The following is a 21,175-nucleotide window of genomic DNA, read 5'->3' as shown; positions in this document are numbered from 1 at the left end:
AAGTGGCCACTTGAAATGCCTAGCATCCTAGAAAACCTCTAATCAATTCCTACTAAAGATGTAGTACAGGGTTTTTACTATACCAAAAACTCTCCCAAAACTGCCCAACAGACGAGTTATTCTGAGCTTTATCCCTGGAGCCAAATTCTGGAAATTATTTAACAGTAAAATGAGGAGTTAGAGTAGTCAATTTTTCAGTTCTGAAATTCTGTGAAACTCGAGGAAGCAATATTTATGAATAAACCCCAAGATTTCAATAGTCATCAAAGATCCAAGAAACCTCCGGGATTTCTTATGTTGAACTGGCAAGGAAAAATAAAAATCACTGCTTCCCAAATCCCCCAAACAAGAAATTGGGGTTGCAATTTGGTAGTCTTAGCAGCAAGGTAAGCTTGTACCACCACTGCACACAACTGGTAAAAGGTTTAGGGTTCTGATATTCAAAGCTATTAAGCCAGAATTTGACAAAAACCTCAGATGTCACAGGTGAGAGATGATGTTGTGGGACATTCAAGCAGGCTGTCATTTAGGATAGCTAAATAATACAGACTTTCACTAGAAGCATTTTCAAGAAATGACACACATCTCAACTGCCAAAAGACTATTTTTTGTCAATTCTTTGAACAAATAATATAAACGAAGGGCTGAATTATTTTAAATATCACTCATTTGTGCCCACTGAGCATTAAATTCAGACTCATGCTCAGTGCAAAAGTTCACTGCATCTTTATCTAAAAAGAATTTTAATAGCTTTAATGGTAGCTGTAGATAACCACAAACTACAGTTTTCACTATCTTCAAATGCACTTCATTACCATTACAAAAATGGTTGTGCCAATTTCAATCTAGGGTGTATAACTTCTCAAAAAGTAACACATCTGAGAGCAACACATATTTGATACAATTCAGTAAAGACCCAAATATGTTTTGGAAGCCAAGCTATCATAATCTTTTAAAATTAAATACTATATGTAATACTGTGCAAAAAGTAAAGAATTAAATCTACTTAACATTAGTATTCACTAGCAGTTACTGAACACTCACTATGCTACAGTGCTGGACACTGTGCTAAGCATTCATTTAGTTATTTCATGAAAGCCAACAATAATCCCATAATATAAGAAAATGTAAGCTTAGAAAGGTGATTTGCCCAAAGTCTACACCTAGTAAGTGGGAGAGCTGGGATTTTAACTCCAGAATCTGGCTGCAGAACCTAAAGCCAGTTTAACCTATACTATAATGCAGCCTACTTGCTTAAGACATAAAATCCTTATTAAATTAGCCAGAGAGGGAAACTGTCCATTTGTGTCTGGATTTGGCAGGGAAGAAAAGTATACTGAGGACCAGTGTACAAAATACTTTTTCCTCAGCTGAATATAATTAAGAAAGGTTTAGCAGCATTAAAAAAAATTCATTATTTCAATATCACTGTCACATTGTCTACTGATCTTGAAGAAATTCTGCTAACGACTTCCAAAATGGTATTTCAGAAAGTCAGTAACATGGGCCGGCCCCGTGGCTTAGCGGTTAAGTGTGCGCGCTCCGATGCTGGCGGCCAAGGTTCGGATCAGGGGCACGCACCAACGCACCGCTTCTCTGGCCATGCTGAGGCCGCGTCCCACATACAGCAACTAGAAGGATGTACAGCTACCACATACAACTATCTACTGGGGCTTTGGGGGAAATAAATAAATAAATAAAATTAAAAAAAATAAATTAAAAAATGTATTTTAATTTAAAAAAAGTCAGTAATAAATCAAATGAAGTAGACAAAAAAAGCAAAATGAGGAAAGAGAACTTTCTATTTTTAGGGAGGGGTTACAAAATAACTATCTTACAAGGCATTTTCTCAACTATCAACCCATACATTTTAAAATAACATTTTTGTATATTCAAATATTTTCTAAAGGCAACTGTCCATTTCAATAATTTTTTTCCTTTCTCTCTGAATTCAGGACTATATATGATCTAATTCTATACTATAAGATTTCAGTTTGGAGTTCACACAACTATTGCAGAAAGGTCACTTCTTTTTTTTTTTTTCTTTGGTGAGGAAGATCAGCCCTGAGCTAACATCCATGCCAATCCTCCTCTTTTTGCTGAGGAAGACTGGCCCTGGGCTAACATCTGTGCCCATCTTCCTCCACTTTATATGGGACGCCGCCACAGCATGGCCTGACAAGCAGTGCATCGGTGCGCGCCCGGGATCCGAACCCAGGCTGCCAGCAGCAGAGTGCGCACACTTAATCGCTGCGCCACAGGGCCGGCCCAGAAAGGTCACTTCTAATTAGAGAATCACTATTACAGTTATTTCAGAAACGTGAGCCACAAATAAAATACAGAATAAAAAAATACAACATCAAATGGGAGATTTCAGTATATCAGCAGAATGAAGAAAGAATAAAACACAGAACCTCAATCATCCAATTTTCTAAATCTCATGTTCAAGATAAGGCAACTTGTTTTTTTAAAAAAGTAGACTGGGGCTGGCCCGGTGCCATAGCAGTTGAGTTCCCGTGCTCCACGTCAGTGGCCTGAGGTTCACCGGTTCGTATCCTGGGCACAGACCTACCCACCGCTCATCAAGCCATGCTGAGGCAGCATCCCACATAGAGCAACTAGAAGAATGTACAACTATGACATACAACTATCTACTGGGGCTTTGGGGAGAAAAAAGGAAAAAATAAAGGAGGAAGACTGGCAACAGATGTTAGTTAGCTCAGGGCCAATCTTTTTTTTTTTGTAATTTATTTATTTTTCCCCCCAAAGCCCCGGTAGATAGTTGTATGTCACAGTTGCACATCCTTCCAGTTGCTGTACGTGGGACGCGGCCTCAGCACGGCCGAAGAAGCGGTACGTTGGTGCGCGCCCGGGATCCAAACCCGGGCCGCCAGCAGCGGAGCGCGCGCACTTAACCGCTAAGCCACCAGGCCGGCCTCAGGGCCAATCTTAAAAAAAAAAAAAAGTAGACTGCACTAGCAGGTTAAATGTTATAAAGTCTTGTGCACAGTACAGACTTAATAAATGTTTGCAAATGAATGCAATCCAATAAAGTGAAAAAAAAATCTATGAAAAAAAGAAAGTATAAGTTCAGGACCTGTTAAAACAGTCTTCCTCTAAGTGCCTTGAATCACCTGAAAGAAGCTGGAAACAAATCAAAGACTAATTTGGTGAGCAACATCTCTTATTTCTAACTTTCAGCAGACTGGCATCTGAACTAGCTCATGCAACAAAGAGGTTCAAATCATCCTTGTGCTTTTAAAGTTTTTAATTTTGCACCACAACTACAGTCTTCTCTAAGATAATTTCAAGAACACAAGAAGACTTTTCATAGTTTTGTTTAATAAAATTCTCTTGATTTAATTTTTTCTTAAATCCTACAAAATGGTGCTTAAGTGCAAATCTCCTAAGTATAGTTTCTTTCTCCTAAAAGCCCTATATTTAATTTTCAAGATTCTATATACTGCAAGAATGTTTTATAGGCAAGTGGAGGGGTTCCTGGATTATTCAACCACACCTTGCCTAACCAGACTTCCTTTACAGTCAGTACAGTTTCCTTCGAAGTTTAACTGGAAAACACAGAATCAGCATAAAAATGCTCAGAGAGGGGCCGGCCTGGAGGCGCAAGTGGTTAAGTGCGCAAGCTCCACTGCAGCGGCCTGGGGTTCGCCAGTTCAGATCCCCGGCCCGCACCGACGCACCGCTTGGCTAAGCCATGCTGTGACGGCGTCCCATATAAAGTGGAGGAAGACGGGCATGGATGTTAGCCCACGGCCAGTCTTCCTCAGCAAAAAAGAGGAGGATTGGCAGATGTTAGCTCAGGGCCAACCTTCCTCACAAAAAAAAAAAAAAATGCTCAGAGATGAGAAAGTTGCAGCTGGTGTAAGCCAAATGTAAGAAAATGAATCAAAATATTGTACTCAGAAACTTTAGCGTAATTTTTTTCAGTACTCTCTCTAGGAAGAAACAGGTTGTCTCTATTTTCTGAGAGGGTTCAATAATAAAAACTGTAATCAAAATGCAACCAAAGTCTGAACCAAAGACCTCTTGTTATATCATCCGTGAGTTCATTCAGTTGCTTTGGAAATGCATCTTGTAAACACTGCATCCAATTTCAACTGCCAACTGCTCGGTATAGCTGGATTAGATGGATCATTCTTCTCACCTTTTGTTTCCTTGCACAAAGATATATTTAAATCTACGAATACATTCAATGTCCTCGGATTCTCCATATTTAAAAAATATCTGTCAATTTCTGTCCTATTTTGCCACATGATTTATAGCCTCAATCATTAAAAACACTAATACATTCAATACATGTATAGTTTGACTATACAAACTAAGGTGACCACTTGCAATGATCTGTCCTATCACATAGCAAAACATCCAATAGATTAATATGCTACTAAGCATGGCCTAGTAAATTGATAAGCTCTCAAGGGAAGGAAATTTTTAAAGATTACAGCTACATTAATTATCCTGTATGGTGCTCCAGGGTCATTACAAAATCATACACAACATACTTTGCTGTAGAAATTGGCAACTAAAGCAGAGATTCTCTAATTTTAAAAAAAGCTATTATTGACTAAAAATAAATTAAAGAAAGAGAAAAGAGAATGAGAAACTAACTCCTGAAATAGGCTATTCATTTGAATTATATTATCATAAAGCAAATATCTTCCCCACCAAATTTATGTTATAATGAAAAATTGCTTAATAACCAAAGAGCAACGCTAAATTACCATCATTATAAAAATGACTAACACTTCATGAGTATATGCTTATTTGGTGCCAGGCATGGTGCTAAGGCATTCTCTCATTTAATGCTTATTTCTGTGAAAGAAGTACTATTATTAGCTGTATTTTAAAGACGGGCAAAGCATAGAGCGGTTAAGTCTAAGTCTAGGAAATTGTAAAGTCAAGATTCAGATTCAGGCAGAGTTTCCAGACCCTACACTCTTAATCACTATGCTAGACTGCTTCATGCTGCTACAGGTATTTTTGAAGGCCTAAGAAGAGAGAAATGAAAATACTTTTAGGGCTTCCCCACGCCTAGATGGTCTATATTAGAATCATTGGCAGATACTATTTTTATTCTAAACCACAACTCCTTTCTCAAACCCCAAAGAATCAATGAGCTTCTTCAATAGATTAAGATAATATGTTCTGAGATGCTGACGTGTGGTTATTTTCATTCTTGCCTGAGACATGCTAAATACCTTAATTGTTAAAAAAAAGCCTCTTCCAAATTGTTGCTATTTCTATAATAGTGTCTGAAGCAACAACTGGACAATCATCGCTCCAATGAGCAAGTTGCAAAGAGATGGCTTCCCTTGAACTTCAATAAATATAATTTCACACAAGAAAGAAGTTGTTGGGTTTTTTTCTTTCTTTCTTTAAGTGGGGAAAGGTATGGAGGTGAGATAGGAAAAACAGGTGAGGGGCAAGGTAATACCTACAAACCCACACTTTCCAAAGATAGAAGCTTCAGTATCTGGCTACCATGACTTAGACAACAATTATCTTACAATAATCATCCTGTAGAAAAAACTGGCTTCTAATTGTGAATGGAACTAAAAGGGATTAATATTTAGAAGTAAATAACATATATTTCATTTTCTTAGCTGCCAAGATCTTTTACTCCTCCATCTTTTCCTATTAGTCTGTTCCACATTTCCTGTCCATTATCCCCTTCAGATGTGATACCTTCTTCCCATATACACACTTAGGTTGTGCCTCTCCTATTGCACTCACCATATTACCTTTTTGATTATACATGCTTAGTTTACAGTTGCTTTCCCCCACTAGACCTTCAAATTCTAGGGCAAGGCTAATGCCTTACATCATCCCACAGTGCTTGAGAAGGCTCTCAACAAACTGCTGCTGAACTGAGTTTATCAAGTACCAAGGCATAAGCAGCAAAATGACTCAAACTGCAGTGATTCAAACTAAAGCAGGGCAAACATGAAGAAAATGGTTTAAAAAAATGGAAGAAGTTAAACAATACCTAGACATAGAGATTAATTCTAACATGCAGAAGGTAAGTTAGTCTAGTAGTTGGTCTCTGAGTGTGACAAAATTTAAATCCCAGCTCTGCCACACATAACTGGGGAATTCTAGACGCCTCTCTGAAAATCAGTTTCTTCCTGTGTAAAATGGGAACAATAATAGTACTCTTTCAGTGGTTGCTGTGATGCCTGTTTAGTGCTGCAGCCAGTGTCTACGGCCCAGTAAACACTTGAAACATGGTAGCTATTAGGACAGCTAGACTTTAAGGTTTCTTGCCCATAATCATGAATTTTAACAAATTCATTTTAAAGGCAAGTCAAGAAAACATATATACTGTATTAAAGATAAAAGTAAGGGCATAGATGTTACAATTCAGAAGAAATTATCTTTACTTCTCCAGCCCCACCTTCTGCACTTTAAATGGCATCAGCACTGTAACGTCGTGCCATTTCTAGCCTTGCGCCTTAAGTTCATGCTTAAGAATGCTTCCCTCTCTCCTGCTACTCACCCCTAACTCTCTGTTTGTTGGCCAACTCCCACTCACTCTTTAAGGCTCAACTCAGAAGTCCTTGCTGGCCTTCTTTCTCTTCCTCAAGACATATAATTTGTGATTACTACACTGTACTCCAATTACTTATTTAATACAGTCTTTCCACTTATACTCTAAGCTTCCTAAGGCAGGGACTAACTGGTTGCTGGATCCCCAATCCAGGAAAGAATGAGTAAATAAATAGATATCTTCAGAATCAAGTAGAGCACAGGATACAAAAAGATACTAAATTACCTTTTATTTTTTTAATTGAATCAAACAGCTCCATAAAATCTAGGCTAAAAACACAGTACACTACTTCTTCCCATTTGTTTCTAAGCATACCCTCTCCCACTGAGTGAGTGAAATATTTCCTGTCTTTCAGGAAATCTAGGAAACCATGGGACCTTTCACTACATTTCAGAGCCAAGATCACCTCAGCAGACTTTCTCTTAATAAACAGGAAAATGAGGGGCGCTGTGAACAGCAGCTATGCTGCTCAGCTGGGCAAGAAAATGCAGGGCAGTTTGTAAAAGTATCTGAAAAGGACTCAGTGCTGAGAACCAGAGGAAGAGAATGGATGGGATTACCTGCACAAAATAGCACTCATTAAATATTTGCTGATTAACAAGATTCTTTAGGTCTCTCCAATGTACACCTGGCCTCTGGTGTATTTCAAATTGGGTAAGGGTTTTATCAATAATCACATTGATTTTTTTTTTCTTATTGGAAATAGTTTCCCGACTACAGCTAGGTTTTTTGAATGAGTGAACAAATAAATGGAAAACACTGACATGTGAATGCCTACAATGGGCTAGGCACTGTGTAGCCAACACGTATTTAATGCAAAAACAGTAAAGCCCTAAGCTGCTAGAACCAGGAATGATATTTAATGGTGCTACAAAGAAAGGCAGTGTGGGCTCTGCACGGTGCCTTTTTCAGACTGAGCATAATCTAGAATCTGCTCCCTCTCCCTCAAAGCCAGATAGAAAAGACGAGAGACCTGATGATACCTTTTGAGTACCAAAGGCCTGCTCCTCCTCTGGACTTCCCAGGCACTTGAGTCAAATTTTAAAATCTAAGCTAATTTAAGTTTATTTTCTGTCCATGCAATTTAATGAATACTAAGTAATACGTACATGCTAAACTAACTAAACTCTAGTAGGACTAGCAATGGAACTTCAATGGAACACACTCTAGCTTATACCCCAATTTAGTATCTCCCAGAGGTGGAATAACATACCACTAGAAAAAGGAGTGATTGTTTCATAAAATGAACTGGGACAAGTTGTTAACTATTTGGAACAAAATAAATTTAATATTTGCCTCATACCATGTAGTAAAATTAATTTCAGATGACTAAAGTTAAATATAAAAATAAACTATAAAACAATTTAAGAAAATATGAGGGAATATTTCTCTATTGATAGAAAATTGAACTATGGAAAAAAACACACAAAAAAAGACTTTGGATTGATGGCATTAAGATTTTTTAAACATCTGTACAACAAAATGAATAAAACAAAACAAAATGGCAAATGAAAAACTGAGGCAAAATGTGCAGCATAACAGAATAAGGTTAATATTCTTAGTATATAAAGAATATTTACATAACTATATAGCAAAAATTACTATCCATGGAGAAACCTAGACTAATCGCATCAATGACTTACAAAACAGGGACTATAAAATATATAATAGTATATATTTGAAAAAGTGTTTAACCTCTGATTTAAAAACTGTAAATTAAAACAACAGGGGGCTGGCCCAGTGGCATAGTGGTTAAGTTTGCGTGCTCTGCTTTAGCAGCCTGGGGTTCGCAGGTTTGGATCCCAGGTGCGGACCTACACACCGCTCATCAAGCCATGCTGTTGAGGCCACCCACATACGAAAAAGAAAAGAGAGGAAGATTGGCACAGGTGTTAGCTCAGGGACAATCTCCCTCAAGCAAAAAGAGGAAGATTGGCAACAGATGTTAGCTCAGGGCCAATCTTCCTTACAAAAAGAAAAAAAAACGTAAACAACAATAAAATACTAGTGGTTAAGAGAAAGAGTTCTGGGGTCTGACACCAGACCTATAATCTTGGGCAATTCATTTTACTTCTCTGAGACTCAATTTTCTTTGTAAAATAGAGATAATAATAATACCTACACCACAGGAGTAATGTAAAAATTAAAAATCATAATGCATGCATGGTAGTCAGCATAGTGTCTGGTACACAGTAAATGTTCAATAAACGATAGCTCTTATGATAAAGAAAATGGATGATAACAATGACACTCAGGGCTGGTGAGGGTACAGTGAAGCAGATATTTTTATACACAGCTTGTCAACACAGATTGATTCAACCTTTCTAGAGGACAATTTAGCAATATGTATCAAAAGTCTTAAAGGTGGTCATATTCTTTGGGCTTCTAGAAACAGAACAATGATTAAAAACAACAGAAGAACTCAAAATAGATAAGATTGCTAAATATGACTATATCCGTCGATCCAACCATTGATCCATGCGTCCAATAATTTTGCCCCTGGTGACACAAAAATATGCAAACAGACCCAGTCCCTGGCTTAAAGGTTAGCTGAGGAAATAAGCAGTCAAACAATCAAGTACAATAAAGAGATAAGAGCCAGGATGTTACGGTAAGTATAGGGTGCTACGGTGCGCATAGAAGGAGCACCTACCATAGTCTGGGAGTGGAGTCAGGGAAGCTTCCCAGAAGAAGTGACATTTAAGCTGGGACCTGAAGGATGAGTAGGAATCAGTCAGGTAAAGAGATGAAGGAAAAGTGTTCCAGGTAAAGGGAACAGCATGTGCAAAAGCCTAGAGATCAGAGGGAGCATGGCATGTCAGCTTGACTGAGCAGTGTGCAAGGCAGGGACTTGGGAAGAGACAAGGCTGAAGAGGTAAGCAAGGTTGGCTAATTAAAAGTCTTGCTGGCAAAATTCTGGAGTGTAAACTTTATTCTAAGGGCAACACAAACAATTAAAAAGCAAAGGTTTTAATAAATATAATAAAGGGTTAATATACTATATCAAGAGGGTACACAGATTGAAAAGAGTAAACAAACAGCTTATAAAATGGAAATACAAGATTGTAGTGAAGGTTATACAACTCTAAGTTTACTAAAGTTTACTAAAAATCACTTAGTAAAACAGGTTTGTTTTAGGGTTTGTAGACTATACCTCAATAAAACTATCTTTTAAAAAAGTTAATAGAAATGCCTAATAAACATCTGAAAATTCAACTTGTCTAATAATAAAATACATATCAACCCAACTAGGAACTACTCTCTATTCTCAAAAATTACTAATGATTAAAAATGAAATTAGAATATCCAGTGTTAATAAGGCTAGGAGAAATGAGCATTCTTACACTATGCTGGTTGGAATAAATGTTAATTAGAACAACCTTTCTAGAAAATATAAATATGTAACAGGAGTCTTAAAATTGTTTATACTCTGTGATCCAGTAATTGCCTTTCTTGAAATCTTAATAAATGTTCAAAATGCAGTTGAATATTTATGCCCAATGATGTTCACTGCAATGTAATTTATAATAGCAAAAAAAAAAAAGCTGGAAAAAACCTAGATGTTCACCAATAATGGAATGGTTAGAATGAGCTATAACATAACTACTCAGTGTAGCCATTTAAGTGATATGGCAATACATCTATGGATAGATAGATAGACAGACAGACAGACAGATAGATAGATATATACACATACAGCAGCATTTCAGCTATGTAAAATACATACATAGCTGTATGGCACATATCCTTTATTCTCTTTTCTGTATTTTCCAAACTTCCTACAATGGTCATGTACTATTTCTAAAGTTTAAGAAAGTTTCTAAAGCTATCTCCAAAAAATTAAAAGTATCACTTTTAAATATTTATACTTCATGTAAATCAATTTCATATTTGCTATGGTTTTATTTTCTCTGCCTAGGGAGAGAGGTGTGGTCATATTTTTTAATATATATAATTCATTAATATTTTATTTGTCCAGCATCATTAGGAAATAAGATATATATATAAATAAATTTCCCAATTAATTAAAATGTGCATCTTAAACATCAAAACTTTGGTGAAACCTAAATGGACATCTATCTAAAAATACACTTTACTCAATCCTGACTGCTTAAATCAAAACAAAACAAGATTAAGCCGTCTTATGATGATTCAGGGTCATCATTATGACCACATAATAGCTCTTAGGTACTAGGTCTTAGAAGGGTATTTGCCCTTACATTAAATAGTCCATAACCGCTGAATTTTTTCTTAGGCCAGCTATTTATAGGTTTTCTTCCTCCTACCTTGCTGTAAAACCATCAGCTATCATTTCCTAGAACTATAAGGAGCTTGCCGTTAGCAGCATCTGCCACTTTCCATTCTTATTTTGCTGTTGGTAATCTTCTAAGAATAAGAAAACTAAATATCCAAGTTTATAAGAATTCTGTATAAACTAAGAGATAACAGGCTTCAAATAAGGGTATCATCTAAAAATGATTTTGCACAAACTTGGATGATTCTGTTCTAGGTAGTCAAGGGTACAGTGTAAATGAACTCCAAAGAGAGTTTGAGTTCTTGATTGCATCTCACGTCTTGGTTCCTTTATTATGCTGGCAGTCAAGTTCTCAGGATTAGAAACTCATGCCGTTTCTCTTATCATACCGTGGAAAGAGATGTGGACCAGGAGCCAAAGAACTTAGTTCTGGTGCAGGTTCTTACACCTACCAGTTTTGTAACCTTGAGCAAGTATTTTAACCTTGGTACCGGTCCTGCATAACTTATGAGGCTGCTCTAGAATTAAATTAGATCATGAACACAAAAACACTCTGAAAAGTATAAAGCACTACACAAAAGTAAAAGATTTTTATGATATTTCACTGTGTTTATACGACCCTGGATCAATATAGGTATCCATTCAGAAAATTCATACCAGAAGGAATAGAGGGAAAGAGATAATTCTTAAATTGCCCCCAACTAATTAGAAAACATCTATTATCCAGGAAGAACAATATAGTCCAAGAGTTGGCATCTCTGATTCCTCCTTCTCTATATCCAATCAGTCCCCAGGTCCTTTGTCTTCTTCACAATCCCTCACACCTGTCCCTTTCTTTCCATTACCACTTCACATTCCCAGTTCAGGCCTTTATTATCTCACACCTGGGCTATTGTAACAGCCTCTCACTGGCTTCATGCATGGCCTCTCTCGCCCTCTCTCAAACCCCTCTGGCCCACAGCTGCTAGATCAATTGTCTTAAAATACCACTGTGATCATATCTGCTCAAAAACCTCTGAGGACTCTCCAGTACCTTCTCTACCAAGTTCAAACTCCTAAGCTCAGCAGTCCCTGTGCAGCCCAGTTGCCTCCTCACCTTTATCTCTCACTACTCTTCCAAACAAATCCTTTCTCAAACTGGTCTTTTAAGTCCTTCAGATACACCTTGTATTTTTCAGCCTCTAAGTCTTGGTATATATAGCATATCTCCACCTGGAATACTCTCAACTTCCCAGCATCTGTCTCAGCCTATAAAAATTCAACCCATCCTTCAAGACCTAGTTCAAGAGCCACCTACTATGTATACTTCTCTTTGATTACCATGAAGTAAAAAGATGGAAGATTCTAAAGTGAGACACACCTGGGTTTGAATTACAGCTTTAACAACTGAGTGTCACTGGGCACATTCCTTAATAACTCTTTGCCTCAGTTTCTTCATCTGTAAGATGGGGAAAACAGGAATTTCTCTTGGGCATATTGTGAAGAGTAAATGAGTTAATATATGTAAAAACATGTAAAATCCGTGTAAAAAAAATGAGTTAATCCATGGAGTAAAATCCATTTAGCATGATGCCTGGCAGAGAGAAAGACCCAAGAGATGTTAGATATTGTTGTTATTACTATTGTCCTTAGTGATTTTATCTTAATCTGAATTCAGACAATACATATGGCCATTACAAACTGGCTGTTCATGTATATACAGTATCATTCCCCTCACTCTCTTTTTCTACCCTCTCACCTTATGTTTATCCTTCCTCCCATCCCCTCTCTCTCTCTCCCAAGATTACATGATCCTGAAGGACAGGGTCAATATCTTATACATCTTTGTATCTATAATAGTCATTTACATCCAGTAGATGATCAATAGATTTGCTTAATCTCTAATGAAAGAATACTGAAGTGCTGACATTATTAACATGTCCTACCTCCTAGAGTGAAAAAGTATAATAGAATGCTTAAAATGATTATTAAAAAATCTAAATTTCCAGCCTCACAAAATTAAATCTCTCCTTTCATGGATCTCTAGATCCCTTTTGCTCTCTTTCTTTTAAAACAAACAACTCAACCTATTCATGCAGCAAGAGATACAACAACAAATATATGCAGGTCAGACAGCAGCCAAATACTGGAACACAAGGACCACGAGACAACTCAGCTGAACATAGCTCTGATGAAGTGAAACAGGAAGACAACTTAAAGGGAAAGGTAATTGGCTCATCAGTAAAGCTAACAATGCTGATTGTTTCATACATACACACACTCAAACCCTAGTCCCAGGATTCCTTTGCAACCAGGGCCACATATAAACAACTGAAATAACCAGGCTACTATAGCAAGGAGACGTAGAAATTATCAGTCATTTAGCTCAACAACTGAGCTTACCACATGATCAATTTAATTACCTATGTCAAAAGTGACTATTAACATACCTCAAGATTCTAAAATAACCAACTTTTGGCTAATTAAGTCATATCAAGTAGATATGGTCTTACTGTATACAAATCTTTCACCTCAAGAAAATTAGTATGATAACTTGATATACATATATTATTATTATAGCATAAACTGTTTTCAACAATGCCCAGGGAAAATTCTGTCACTATAATGCTGGTTTCCAGTTTATCTGCATGACTCCACTAACCTTCAGTTGCCTGCTCTGCCAAAATCAGGTCTGGTAACCACTATCTTCAAAGGGTTTACTAGCGGGGTGAATTAACATAGTCTGATGGTATGTTAATAACTTGCCAAAAATGAGCATAAAGTACCATATATAAGAACAAAGTATATTAAATTTCTATCCCTACACTTGTCTTTAGATGACCCTAAAATGTTTTACTAGCTGAAGTGCAATTATTCTCAAATCACAGAATCTTAAGAGTTGGAAAGAACCTTAGAAGTCCCCCATTGCAGGAATTCTTTATACCACCTCTTAGGCAAAAAGTCCTCCAGCCTTTGCTTGAATACTTTCAATAATGGGCACTTGCTATAAAGCAGTCCACTCCATTGTTAAAAAATTCTTCTTTACAATCATTGGAAATCTGCCTCCCTGAACTTCTATCCAAGGATCCTAGTTCTGCTCTCTGGAATAACACAAGGTACGTTAACCTCTGAAGTATAATTGCTTCTAGAAGTAGGATATAGTTGTCATTTTGGTCACACAAAATACAAAAGAAAGCTCAGAAAAAAAAAAGAAACTACTACTATACACGACAAAATTTTGAAATTCAGGAAATTATGTTGAAATCACAAGCCAGTATATTTTCAAGATATCACAGCTCACACCCTAGTAAACATATAAATATTAAGAGTAACCCGATTTTTTACAGTGGAAGATGGTACAGTGTTTATTGAATACCTTTTTGCAACTTAAAACTACTAAATCCACCAACATAGTTTTTAAAATTGCAATTCTGTAGGAAGTTCAAGATGGTTCTTCCAATTGCTCATATTTTCATTCGGTCTATTTCCCTCTACAACATTTGGATTTTTTTTTTTTTTATTTACAGATCCCATTTCGCCCCACTGGTGCAATATTTTATTTGTAAAAATAAATATTTTCAAAAGTAAAGCCTAAAAGAACGGAGTGTAAAGGAGTCGGGGGTTGGGGCGAGGAGCGAACGCAAAGAAGGGCCCAGCAGGAAAAGGCTGGTTACTGGGTGTTTTCCTTCTGGAAGCATGCTTCACTGCCATAAGCATCTGAAGTAACGAGCCATACAAACAAGACCCAAGAACAAGAAGGATCATGAGCAATGAGTGCAACGCATAAATGTCTGTAAGATGTAAATGAATTGGCACTGGTGCCAGATGCTTCGGGACCTCGTAGAGGAAAGGTAAGAGGTCCAAGAAGCAGAGACCAAGGCCCCTCTTTGGGGGAGGGGAGGAGGGAAGAAACCAAGGAGTAACTACCGTTCAGCAGTCCAATGAAGCCTGAACAGTACAGAGCACAAGAAAGACAGCAAGTGACTAGGGGGAAGGCGCACACCCCGGAAAGCCTCAAGAAGGGTGTGCTGTGTGCGAATACCGAACGGGCCCATGAAATGGGTGTGGGTAAGGGGATGTGTTTGTGTGTAAGGGGCAACGCTGGAGTCCCATGGTCCTCTCCCTGCAGCAGAGCAACAGAGGGTAAAGGAAGGGGGAGGGTGAAAAGCAAGAATGACTCATTCCCGAAAGGAAGTGCTCAAGCCATAGGAAGGCATGCCACAGGGGGGTTCGGGGCGAGGACTGTGAGAGCGAGGTGCCCAGAGTGATGGGGGCAAAAATCAACGTCCGGTAGTTCCTGCAGCTCGTCTTTAAGATGGGGAGTGTGGGGGGTTCGCGGCAGCCGAGTGCCAAGGCCTGGGAAGCGGCGCGGCGCGTGCGCAGTGGCGCTCGGCGGGACCCGCTGAGGCAAAGCGGAGCCGCAGTGACAGAAGCGAGCGGAGCTGCCGCCGGGAGGGACTCACCGAGGCGCAGGGGCTGGAGGTGGTGCTGGGGGTAGGCGACCGCTGGACCGTGACCAAAGCCATCTAGGCGCTGCTGGGTTGTTCCGGGCAGGGCATTCTCGTCCTGAGTGTGGGGGGCGGGAGGGTGACGGAGCCGGGATGGGGAGAGGGGTGTGGGGTGGGGGTGAGGGGAACGGGGAGGAGGAGGAGGCCGCGAGGACAGACGCAGGCTCCGCACCCACCACCGGACTCTCGCAGACTGAAGCGCCGAACGAGCGGCTGGCAGGCGGGCGGGCGGTTCGGCAGCTGCGGGGCACAATGAGCTCTCCCAGTGCGCAGGCGCCACCTGTCAGCAACCGCCTCTCCCCTCGGCGCGCGCCGCCGCCTCGCCGTAACCCTTGAGTTGCCGGAAGCCGGCCGTGAGTGTGCGCCTGGGGCGGCCGCCCCTTCCCGGGTTTCCTCCCTGGCGCTGGACTCTCGCGGTTCGCCCGCGCCTGGGGCTGTGGACCGGGGTGGGGGTGGGGGGCCCGGGGCTGAGACCGCTGGAGTCCCTACTCCTGAGAGAGAACCATTTTATGCGGTGGGGCACACAGCTTAGCCAACCTTAGTGTAAAGAAACCGAGGTGAACATCTCAGGCCAACACGTTTTCTGGTGGGAAAGGGCTGTGCGGGGTTTCAAACTCTTTCTCCAGGCGTGAGAGGGACTTACTGGGCTCGAGAGCCCCCAGGAGCGACCTGGAGACGAGTTTATCCCCCTTTGACCCTGCTCTCGGGGTCTTTTTCTGCGGTTTCCCACCCTTCTGTCTCAGAGTCCATGTTATGATGAGACTTTTCGAAAGACTTTTAATTTTATACCTTGAGAAGCTTCATGGCGCCCGCATGCTTCCTCTATTACCCTGCCCCCTGTCTAAGGACTCATTCATTATTCCTGAGGAGACGAGAGGCTGAGTGAGCCTGGGAGGCCGAGAAAGCTGGGCTCACAGACTTGGTTGTAAGGGCCCAACCTGCTGTTTACCTCCCACTTGCTTCCTGCTGGGAAGAAATTCTCTTCAACAGGATTTGCTCGTTGAGGTTTCTTCTCCTTCGTCCCTAGATTTCATTGACACGTGAAATGTAGATTAAATATTTTAAAGGAATCATTTTCTAAGAGATAAATCGTCAGCTGAACAGAAGCCAAGACTGTAATGGAAAATGAAGATTAAAAAGGAAAAAAATCACGCTATGCAAATACCATTGATTATTTACACAGAGAAAGAGAGTTGACAAAGGTATTTCTCAGTAGTTTGAGTGGATGTGCTGGTAAATACCGCCATACGTATAAAAGCTGTAGAAAACACACACATCAGGAGTTTGCAGTTATTAAAGCCCACCTCCTCCTGTTTGTCACTCAAACTCTCTTGGCTCTCATTGCTTCTTTTAAACTGACGGGGCTGTCATGAGTTCTTTCTGGCTGCTGTATAGTTCAGTGCCATGGAGCCCTCTGTACTGAGCCTTTGTTCTCTCCCTGGGGCCCTGTAGTTGAAATAATTAGCAGGGAGGTTCCACCAAGGATCAGACACTGAGGGTCCCTGTACTGTACAGTCCTAAGTAGAATGTATCGCAGAGAAGCCCGCTGGTAGGCTTTTGCCCCCTGGTGGTGGTCAAGAGTGCCTGCGAGACAAAATTAAACCAAGATGTGTGGTTCACAGATTAAACAATCTGACTGTGTTTTTCCCAGAGCTACTGTAGTAAACAGGAACAGAGAAGACAAAGTTCAGAAGGAAGAACTTTGAGCCAATGCTTAGGAGACCAAACAGGAAGCTATACAGCCAAGAAATATACATAGCTGAAAGCTGATACTCAAATGAAATATGTGGTTTAGAAACCAAAGTAGCATTCTAGGAAAAGTATTATTCAAATCGATAGGTCTTAGTAATGTACTTATATGTTGATTTTCTTACTGACTCAGGTATCTACTTTTGTGAAGCAACATAATCTTAAAAAATTATTTTGGAAGATGAGAGACTTAATTCCATTAATCTTACAATGGGAAAGAGCACTATAGGAGTCAGAAGACCTAGCTTCTAGTTCCAGCTCTGTAAAACCTTAAGCAAATGGCTTAAACTTTTTGAGCTTTAGTTTCTTCATGTCTACGATGGAGCTTTAACTGGCAGGATTCTTGTGATCAAATGACATAATGTGTGGTAAAGTGCAGTATAAACTGTAAAGCTCTGTATGTAGTTAAGATAACTTCATTGTTCTCTAAATCTTGTTCCAAGTTCAGTCAGCTTTTGCTGAGTGTACCCTATGTGTAGAAAATAGCATCAAGCAAAAAGAGAATAAAAAGAACAAAAAAGACGATTCATGCCTTAACAGTAAGAGTAGATTAGTGGTCAAGACATGTCCCATCTGTAAGTAGGTCTTTGTTCAGCACATCTGAGGTGATAAAATCCTGGTCAAAATTGAAATTATAAGACACTCAAATTCACATTATGTTTGTTTGTTCCAGGAAGTTAATTTATTAATTTATAGGGGAAATATCTCTTTCTGGTATATAACCTTTCAGGGAAACTAAGATTGGAAATTATTGGTGCATGTTCATTAATTTATTCACCATTAATTGAGAAAATATTGAGTGTGTATTATATTCTAGACATCGTTTTGAGAACAAACTAGGGGCCAGCCCAGTGGCATAGTGGTTGTGTTCGTGCACTCTGCTTCAGCAGCCAGGTTTGCAGATTCGGATCCTGGGTGCAGACCTACGCACCGCTTGTCAAGCCATGCTGTGGCAGGCGTCCCACAAAAAAGTAGAGGAAGATGGGCACAGATGTTAGCCCAGGGCCAATCTTCCTCAGCAAAAAGAGGAGGATCGGCAACAGATGTTAGCTCAGGGCTAATCTTCCTCACAAAAAAAAAAAAAAGAACAAAATAAAAGTTTATCTACCTCTCAGGGGCTCATAGTGGGTTAACAGGGAAAAACACATCAAATAATGACAGTGTAGTTTAGCAGTACTATGGCTTCAGTCACCTCTGCTAGGCCCCAAGGGAGATACATAGATATATAGGAGAAGTCTAGATATGTACAAAGTGCTTTAGAAACACAAAGGAGAAGGTCTGGGCAAATGTACATTTTATAATATTGGCTTTCAGGCTTTGACTGCAGATCCCAATATAGCCCCTTTCTGAGCTGAGCTGGATCACATGTGGGCATTTGAAATCTATGCTCTCTGCCCCATTTATACCTACTCTTCCCTGGTCTCCCCCTTGGCTCCTACTTGCCCTTCTAGTGATCTGAGGGAGGAGGTATCTACTTTTAATAGAGAGAAGACCCTAGAAACCTCTTACTATGCTAGTTGAATTTGAGAAGACAGAGGCCAACAGCAGGATTCCCAAAAGGGAGCCAAAGAGACCAAAGTCCTCCTAGCTCTACTTACAGCACCTTTAGTCTCCACACCTGTGATAATGGAGGCCTAGTTGTGCCATTGGAGTTCATTTAACCTTTAACTTGTATCATCACTTCTTCCAGGATGAAATTATAGGGGAACTTTTGAAATTCCTGAGATCAGCTGGTTCTTAAGCTTTGAGAACCTGATGAAAACTATTAACCATTTCTCCAGAAAGATACACTTGGGCCAGCCCCATGGCTTAGTGGTTAAGTTTGGCACATTCCTCTTCGGTGGCCCAGGTTTGCAGGTTCGGAGCCCTACACCACTCATCAGCCATGCTGTGGCAGCAACCCACATATAAAGTAGAGGAAGATTGGCACAGATGTTAGCTCAGGGCTAATCTTCCTCAAGAAAAAAACAAAGAAGATTGGCAACAGATGTTAGCTCAGGGCTAATCTTCCTCAGCAGAAACAAACAAACAAACAAAAAAGATACACTTGTATGTTTCACACACTCACTGAGATCTATGTTTCACACACTCAGGTTAAGAATCTTGGTTAAAGAAGTGCTTCTCAAACTTTTTTTGTATCATGACATCCATAGAAATGATGATATTTGTACAGGACACTGGGATAAATTAAAGGGGATTTGGAAGCAACTATATGGGGCTTGTTGAAAAAAATGTTTTCTTTATATAATGATAAAAATAAAATAAACATGTTAAGGATGATATTAAATATTGAATTTGTATAAGCTTCCAAATAAAGTCTTCTCAAAAACTTAATGAAAAACCTGAGATTACTTCTATAAACATAACATTTTTTATGTAGAGTTTTATGATTGAAATGTCTGCATGTAATTCCTGAACAAGACAGTTTAACAGTGATCACTTGGTAATCATTATTGATCAGAACTTAGTTTATACAAGTAGGTGATAAATTTAAAACAGTTTTTACAGCAATTCAAAATTTACACGTACAGGGGCCGGCCCAGTGGCATAGCAGTTAAGTTTGCACGCTCTGCTGTGGAGGCCCAGGGTTTGCAGGTTCCTATCCCGGGTGTGGACCGAGGCACCTGCTTGTCAAGCCATACAGAGGCAGCATCCCATATAAAGTAGAGGAAGATGGGCACAGATGTTAGCTCAGGGCCAATCTTCCTCACATGCACACAAAAAAATTTACAAGTATAAATTATATTTGACTCTAATAACTCTTACGTTTCTCTCACTGGCAAATGTAATGTGGAAATATGATAACATTACTGGATTTAGAATCCGCTCAAACTTTTTCATATCAAGTATATATTACAAAATAATGACGAACCTCTAATTTGCAGAGTATGGCTGTGTTATTACAGGAGTAATTCTGCAGCTAACTTGGATGTAACTAAAAGGGCACATCAGACATAAACAAAGGGAAGAATTTAGTATACATGAGGAGAGAGATTGGGAGCTGAGCCCATGAGGAGTATCTGGCAGGTCTCCTCACCTTTCCTGGCCACACCGTAGGCTGTGAGTCCTGCTCCTTGGGTACCTGGAACATGCACTCCTCCAGCAGCTCCAAGGCTCAGTGTTTATGGTGAGCAGCAATACACAGTGCAACTGGCTTCTGACAGTGATACACTGGTGGTGGAATACTCCTTGGCTTTGCTGCCTTTTTTTTTTTTTTTTAAAGATTTTATTTATTTATTTATTTTCCCCCCAAAGCCCCAGTAGATAGTTGTATGTCATAGCTGCACATCCTTCTAGTTGCTGTATGTGGGACACGGCCTCCGCATGGCCGGAGAAGCGGTGCGTCGGTGCGCGCCCAGGATCCGAACCTGGGCTGCCAGCAGCGGAGCGCGTGCCCTTAATCGCTAAGCCACAGGGCTGGTCCGGCTTTGCTCCTTTATTAAAAGATACTTGCTTCATTGTGCTTGCCTCCTTTGGGACCATGGAGCACATTAGAATGGATCATCAGGCTCTGATTCTTTTGGGCTAGTCTCTGAGACTCCTTAAGCAAACTGCTTCTGGCCAGGGGTGAATTATGAAGAGGCACCAACCACCCCAGTCCTTTCAGGCCACTCCTAGGGCTGAATAGATAACTATCTTGCAGTACATCTGTAACTCATTCATCACACACCAAATGAAGTGTGTCACTTAAAAGGCTACAGTTTATATAGCTAAGCTTGTTAAAATGGAGGAAAAAAAGAAATCGTTTCCATTCTGAATAATACAACCCCTTACATTTGAAATTACTAGTTACAAAGTAATATAACCAGTAATAGTACAGATGGAATATATAATAGCTGAAAGTGACTAGAGTATGATTAAGTCATATGTTGCCTCCACCTGCTTATAATTTTTCTTAAATTTTAATAATCTTTTACGTTTATTTAATAGTCAGTATCCAGATATGAGACAGAAAGCACACCAGTTATTTGAACAGAGAATTTAACAAGAATTGTTAACTACATATAAAGTTAAGTAGATGACTGAAGAGCTAAAAAGAGAAACCTAAGGTGTGATAGAAGTAGCAACTGTTACCATCTTTAGGGCTAAAAACAAAAACAAAACAAAGGAAGCAAA

General features: G+C 39.6%; 1 protein-coding gene across 4 annotated transcripts in view; it reads right to left on the bottom strand.

The window, feature by feature from the left end:
- SSH2 (slingshot protein phosphatase 2) overlaps positions 1-15,534 on the bottom strand; it is a 250,320-nt gene extending 234,786 nt beyond the window's left edge. For 2 of the 4 annotated variants that reach the window (XM_058560182.1, XM_058560183.1), the window contains exon 1: positions 15,266-15,529. In XM_058560182.1, the coding sequence (XP_058416165.1) occupies positions 15,266-15,328 (63 nt within the window). In that variant the 5' untranslated portion in view covers positions 15,329-15,529. Of the gene's footprint in view, positions 1-15,265 lie in introns of all 4 variants that reach the window. The other 2 variants (XM_058560186.1, XM_058560180.1) reach the window with 2 other exon arrangements.
- Positions 15,535-21,175: the final 5,641 nt, after the last annotated feature.

The sequence above is a fragment of the Diceros bicornis genome, chromosome 18 (genome assembly GCF_020826845.1).
Source record: "Diceros bicornis minor isolate mBicDic1 chromosome 18, mDicBic1.mat.cur, whole genome shotgun sequence".
NCBI classification, from domain to species: Eukaryota; Metazoa; Chordata; class Mammalia; order Perissodactyla; family Rhinocerotidae; genus Diceros; species Diceros bicornis.
The sequence above is the reverse complement of the archived record's forward strand: the minus strand, read 5'-3'. Positions and strand labels throughout refer to the sequence as shown.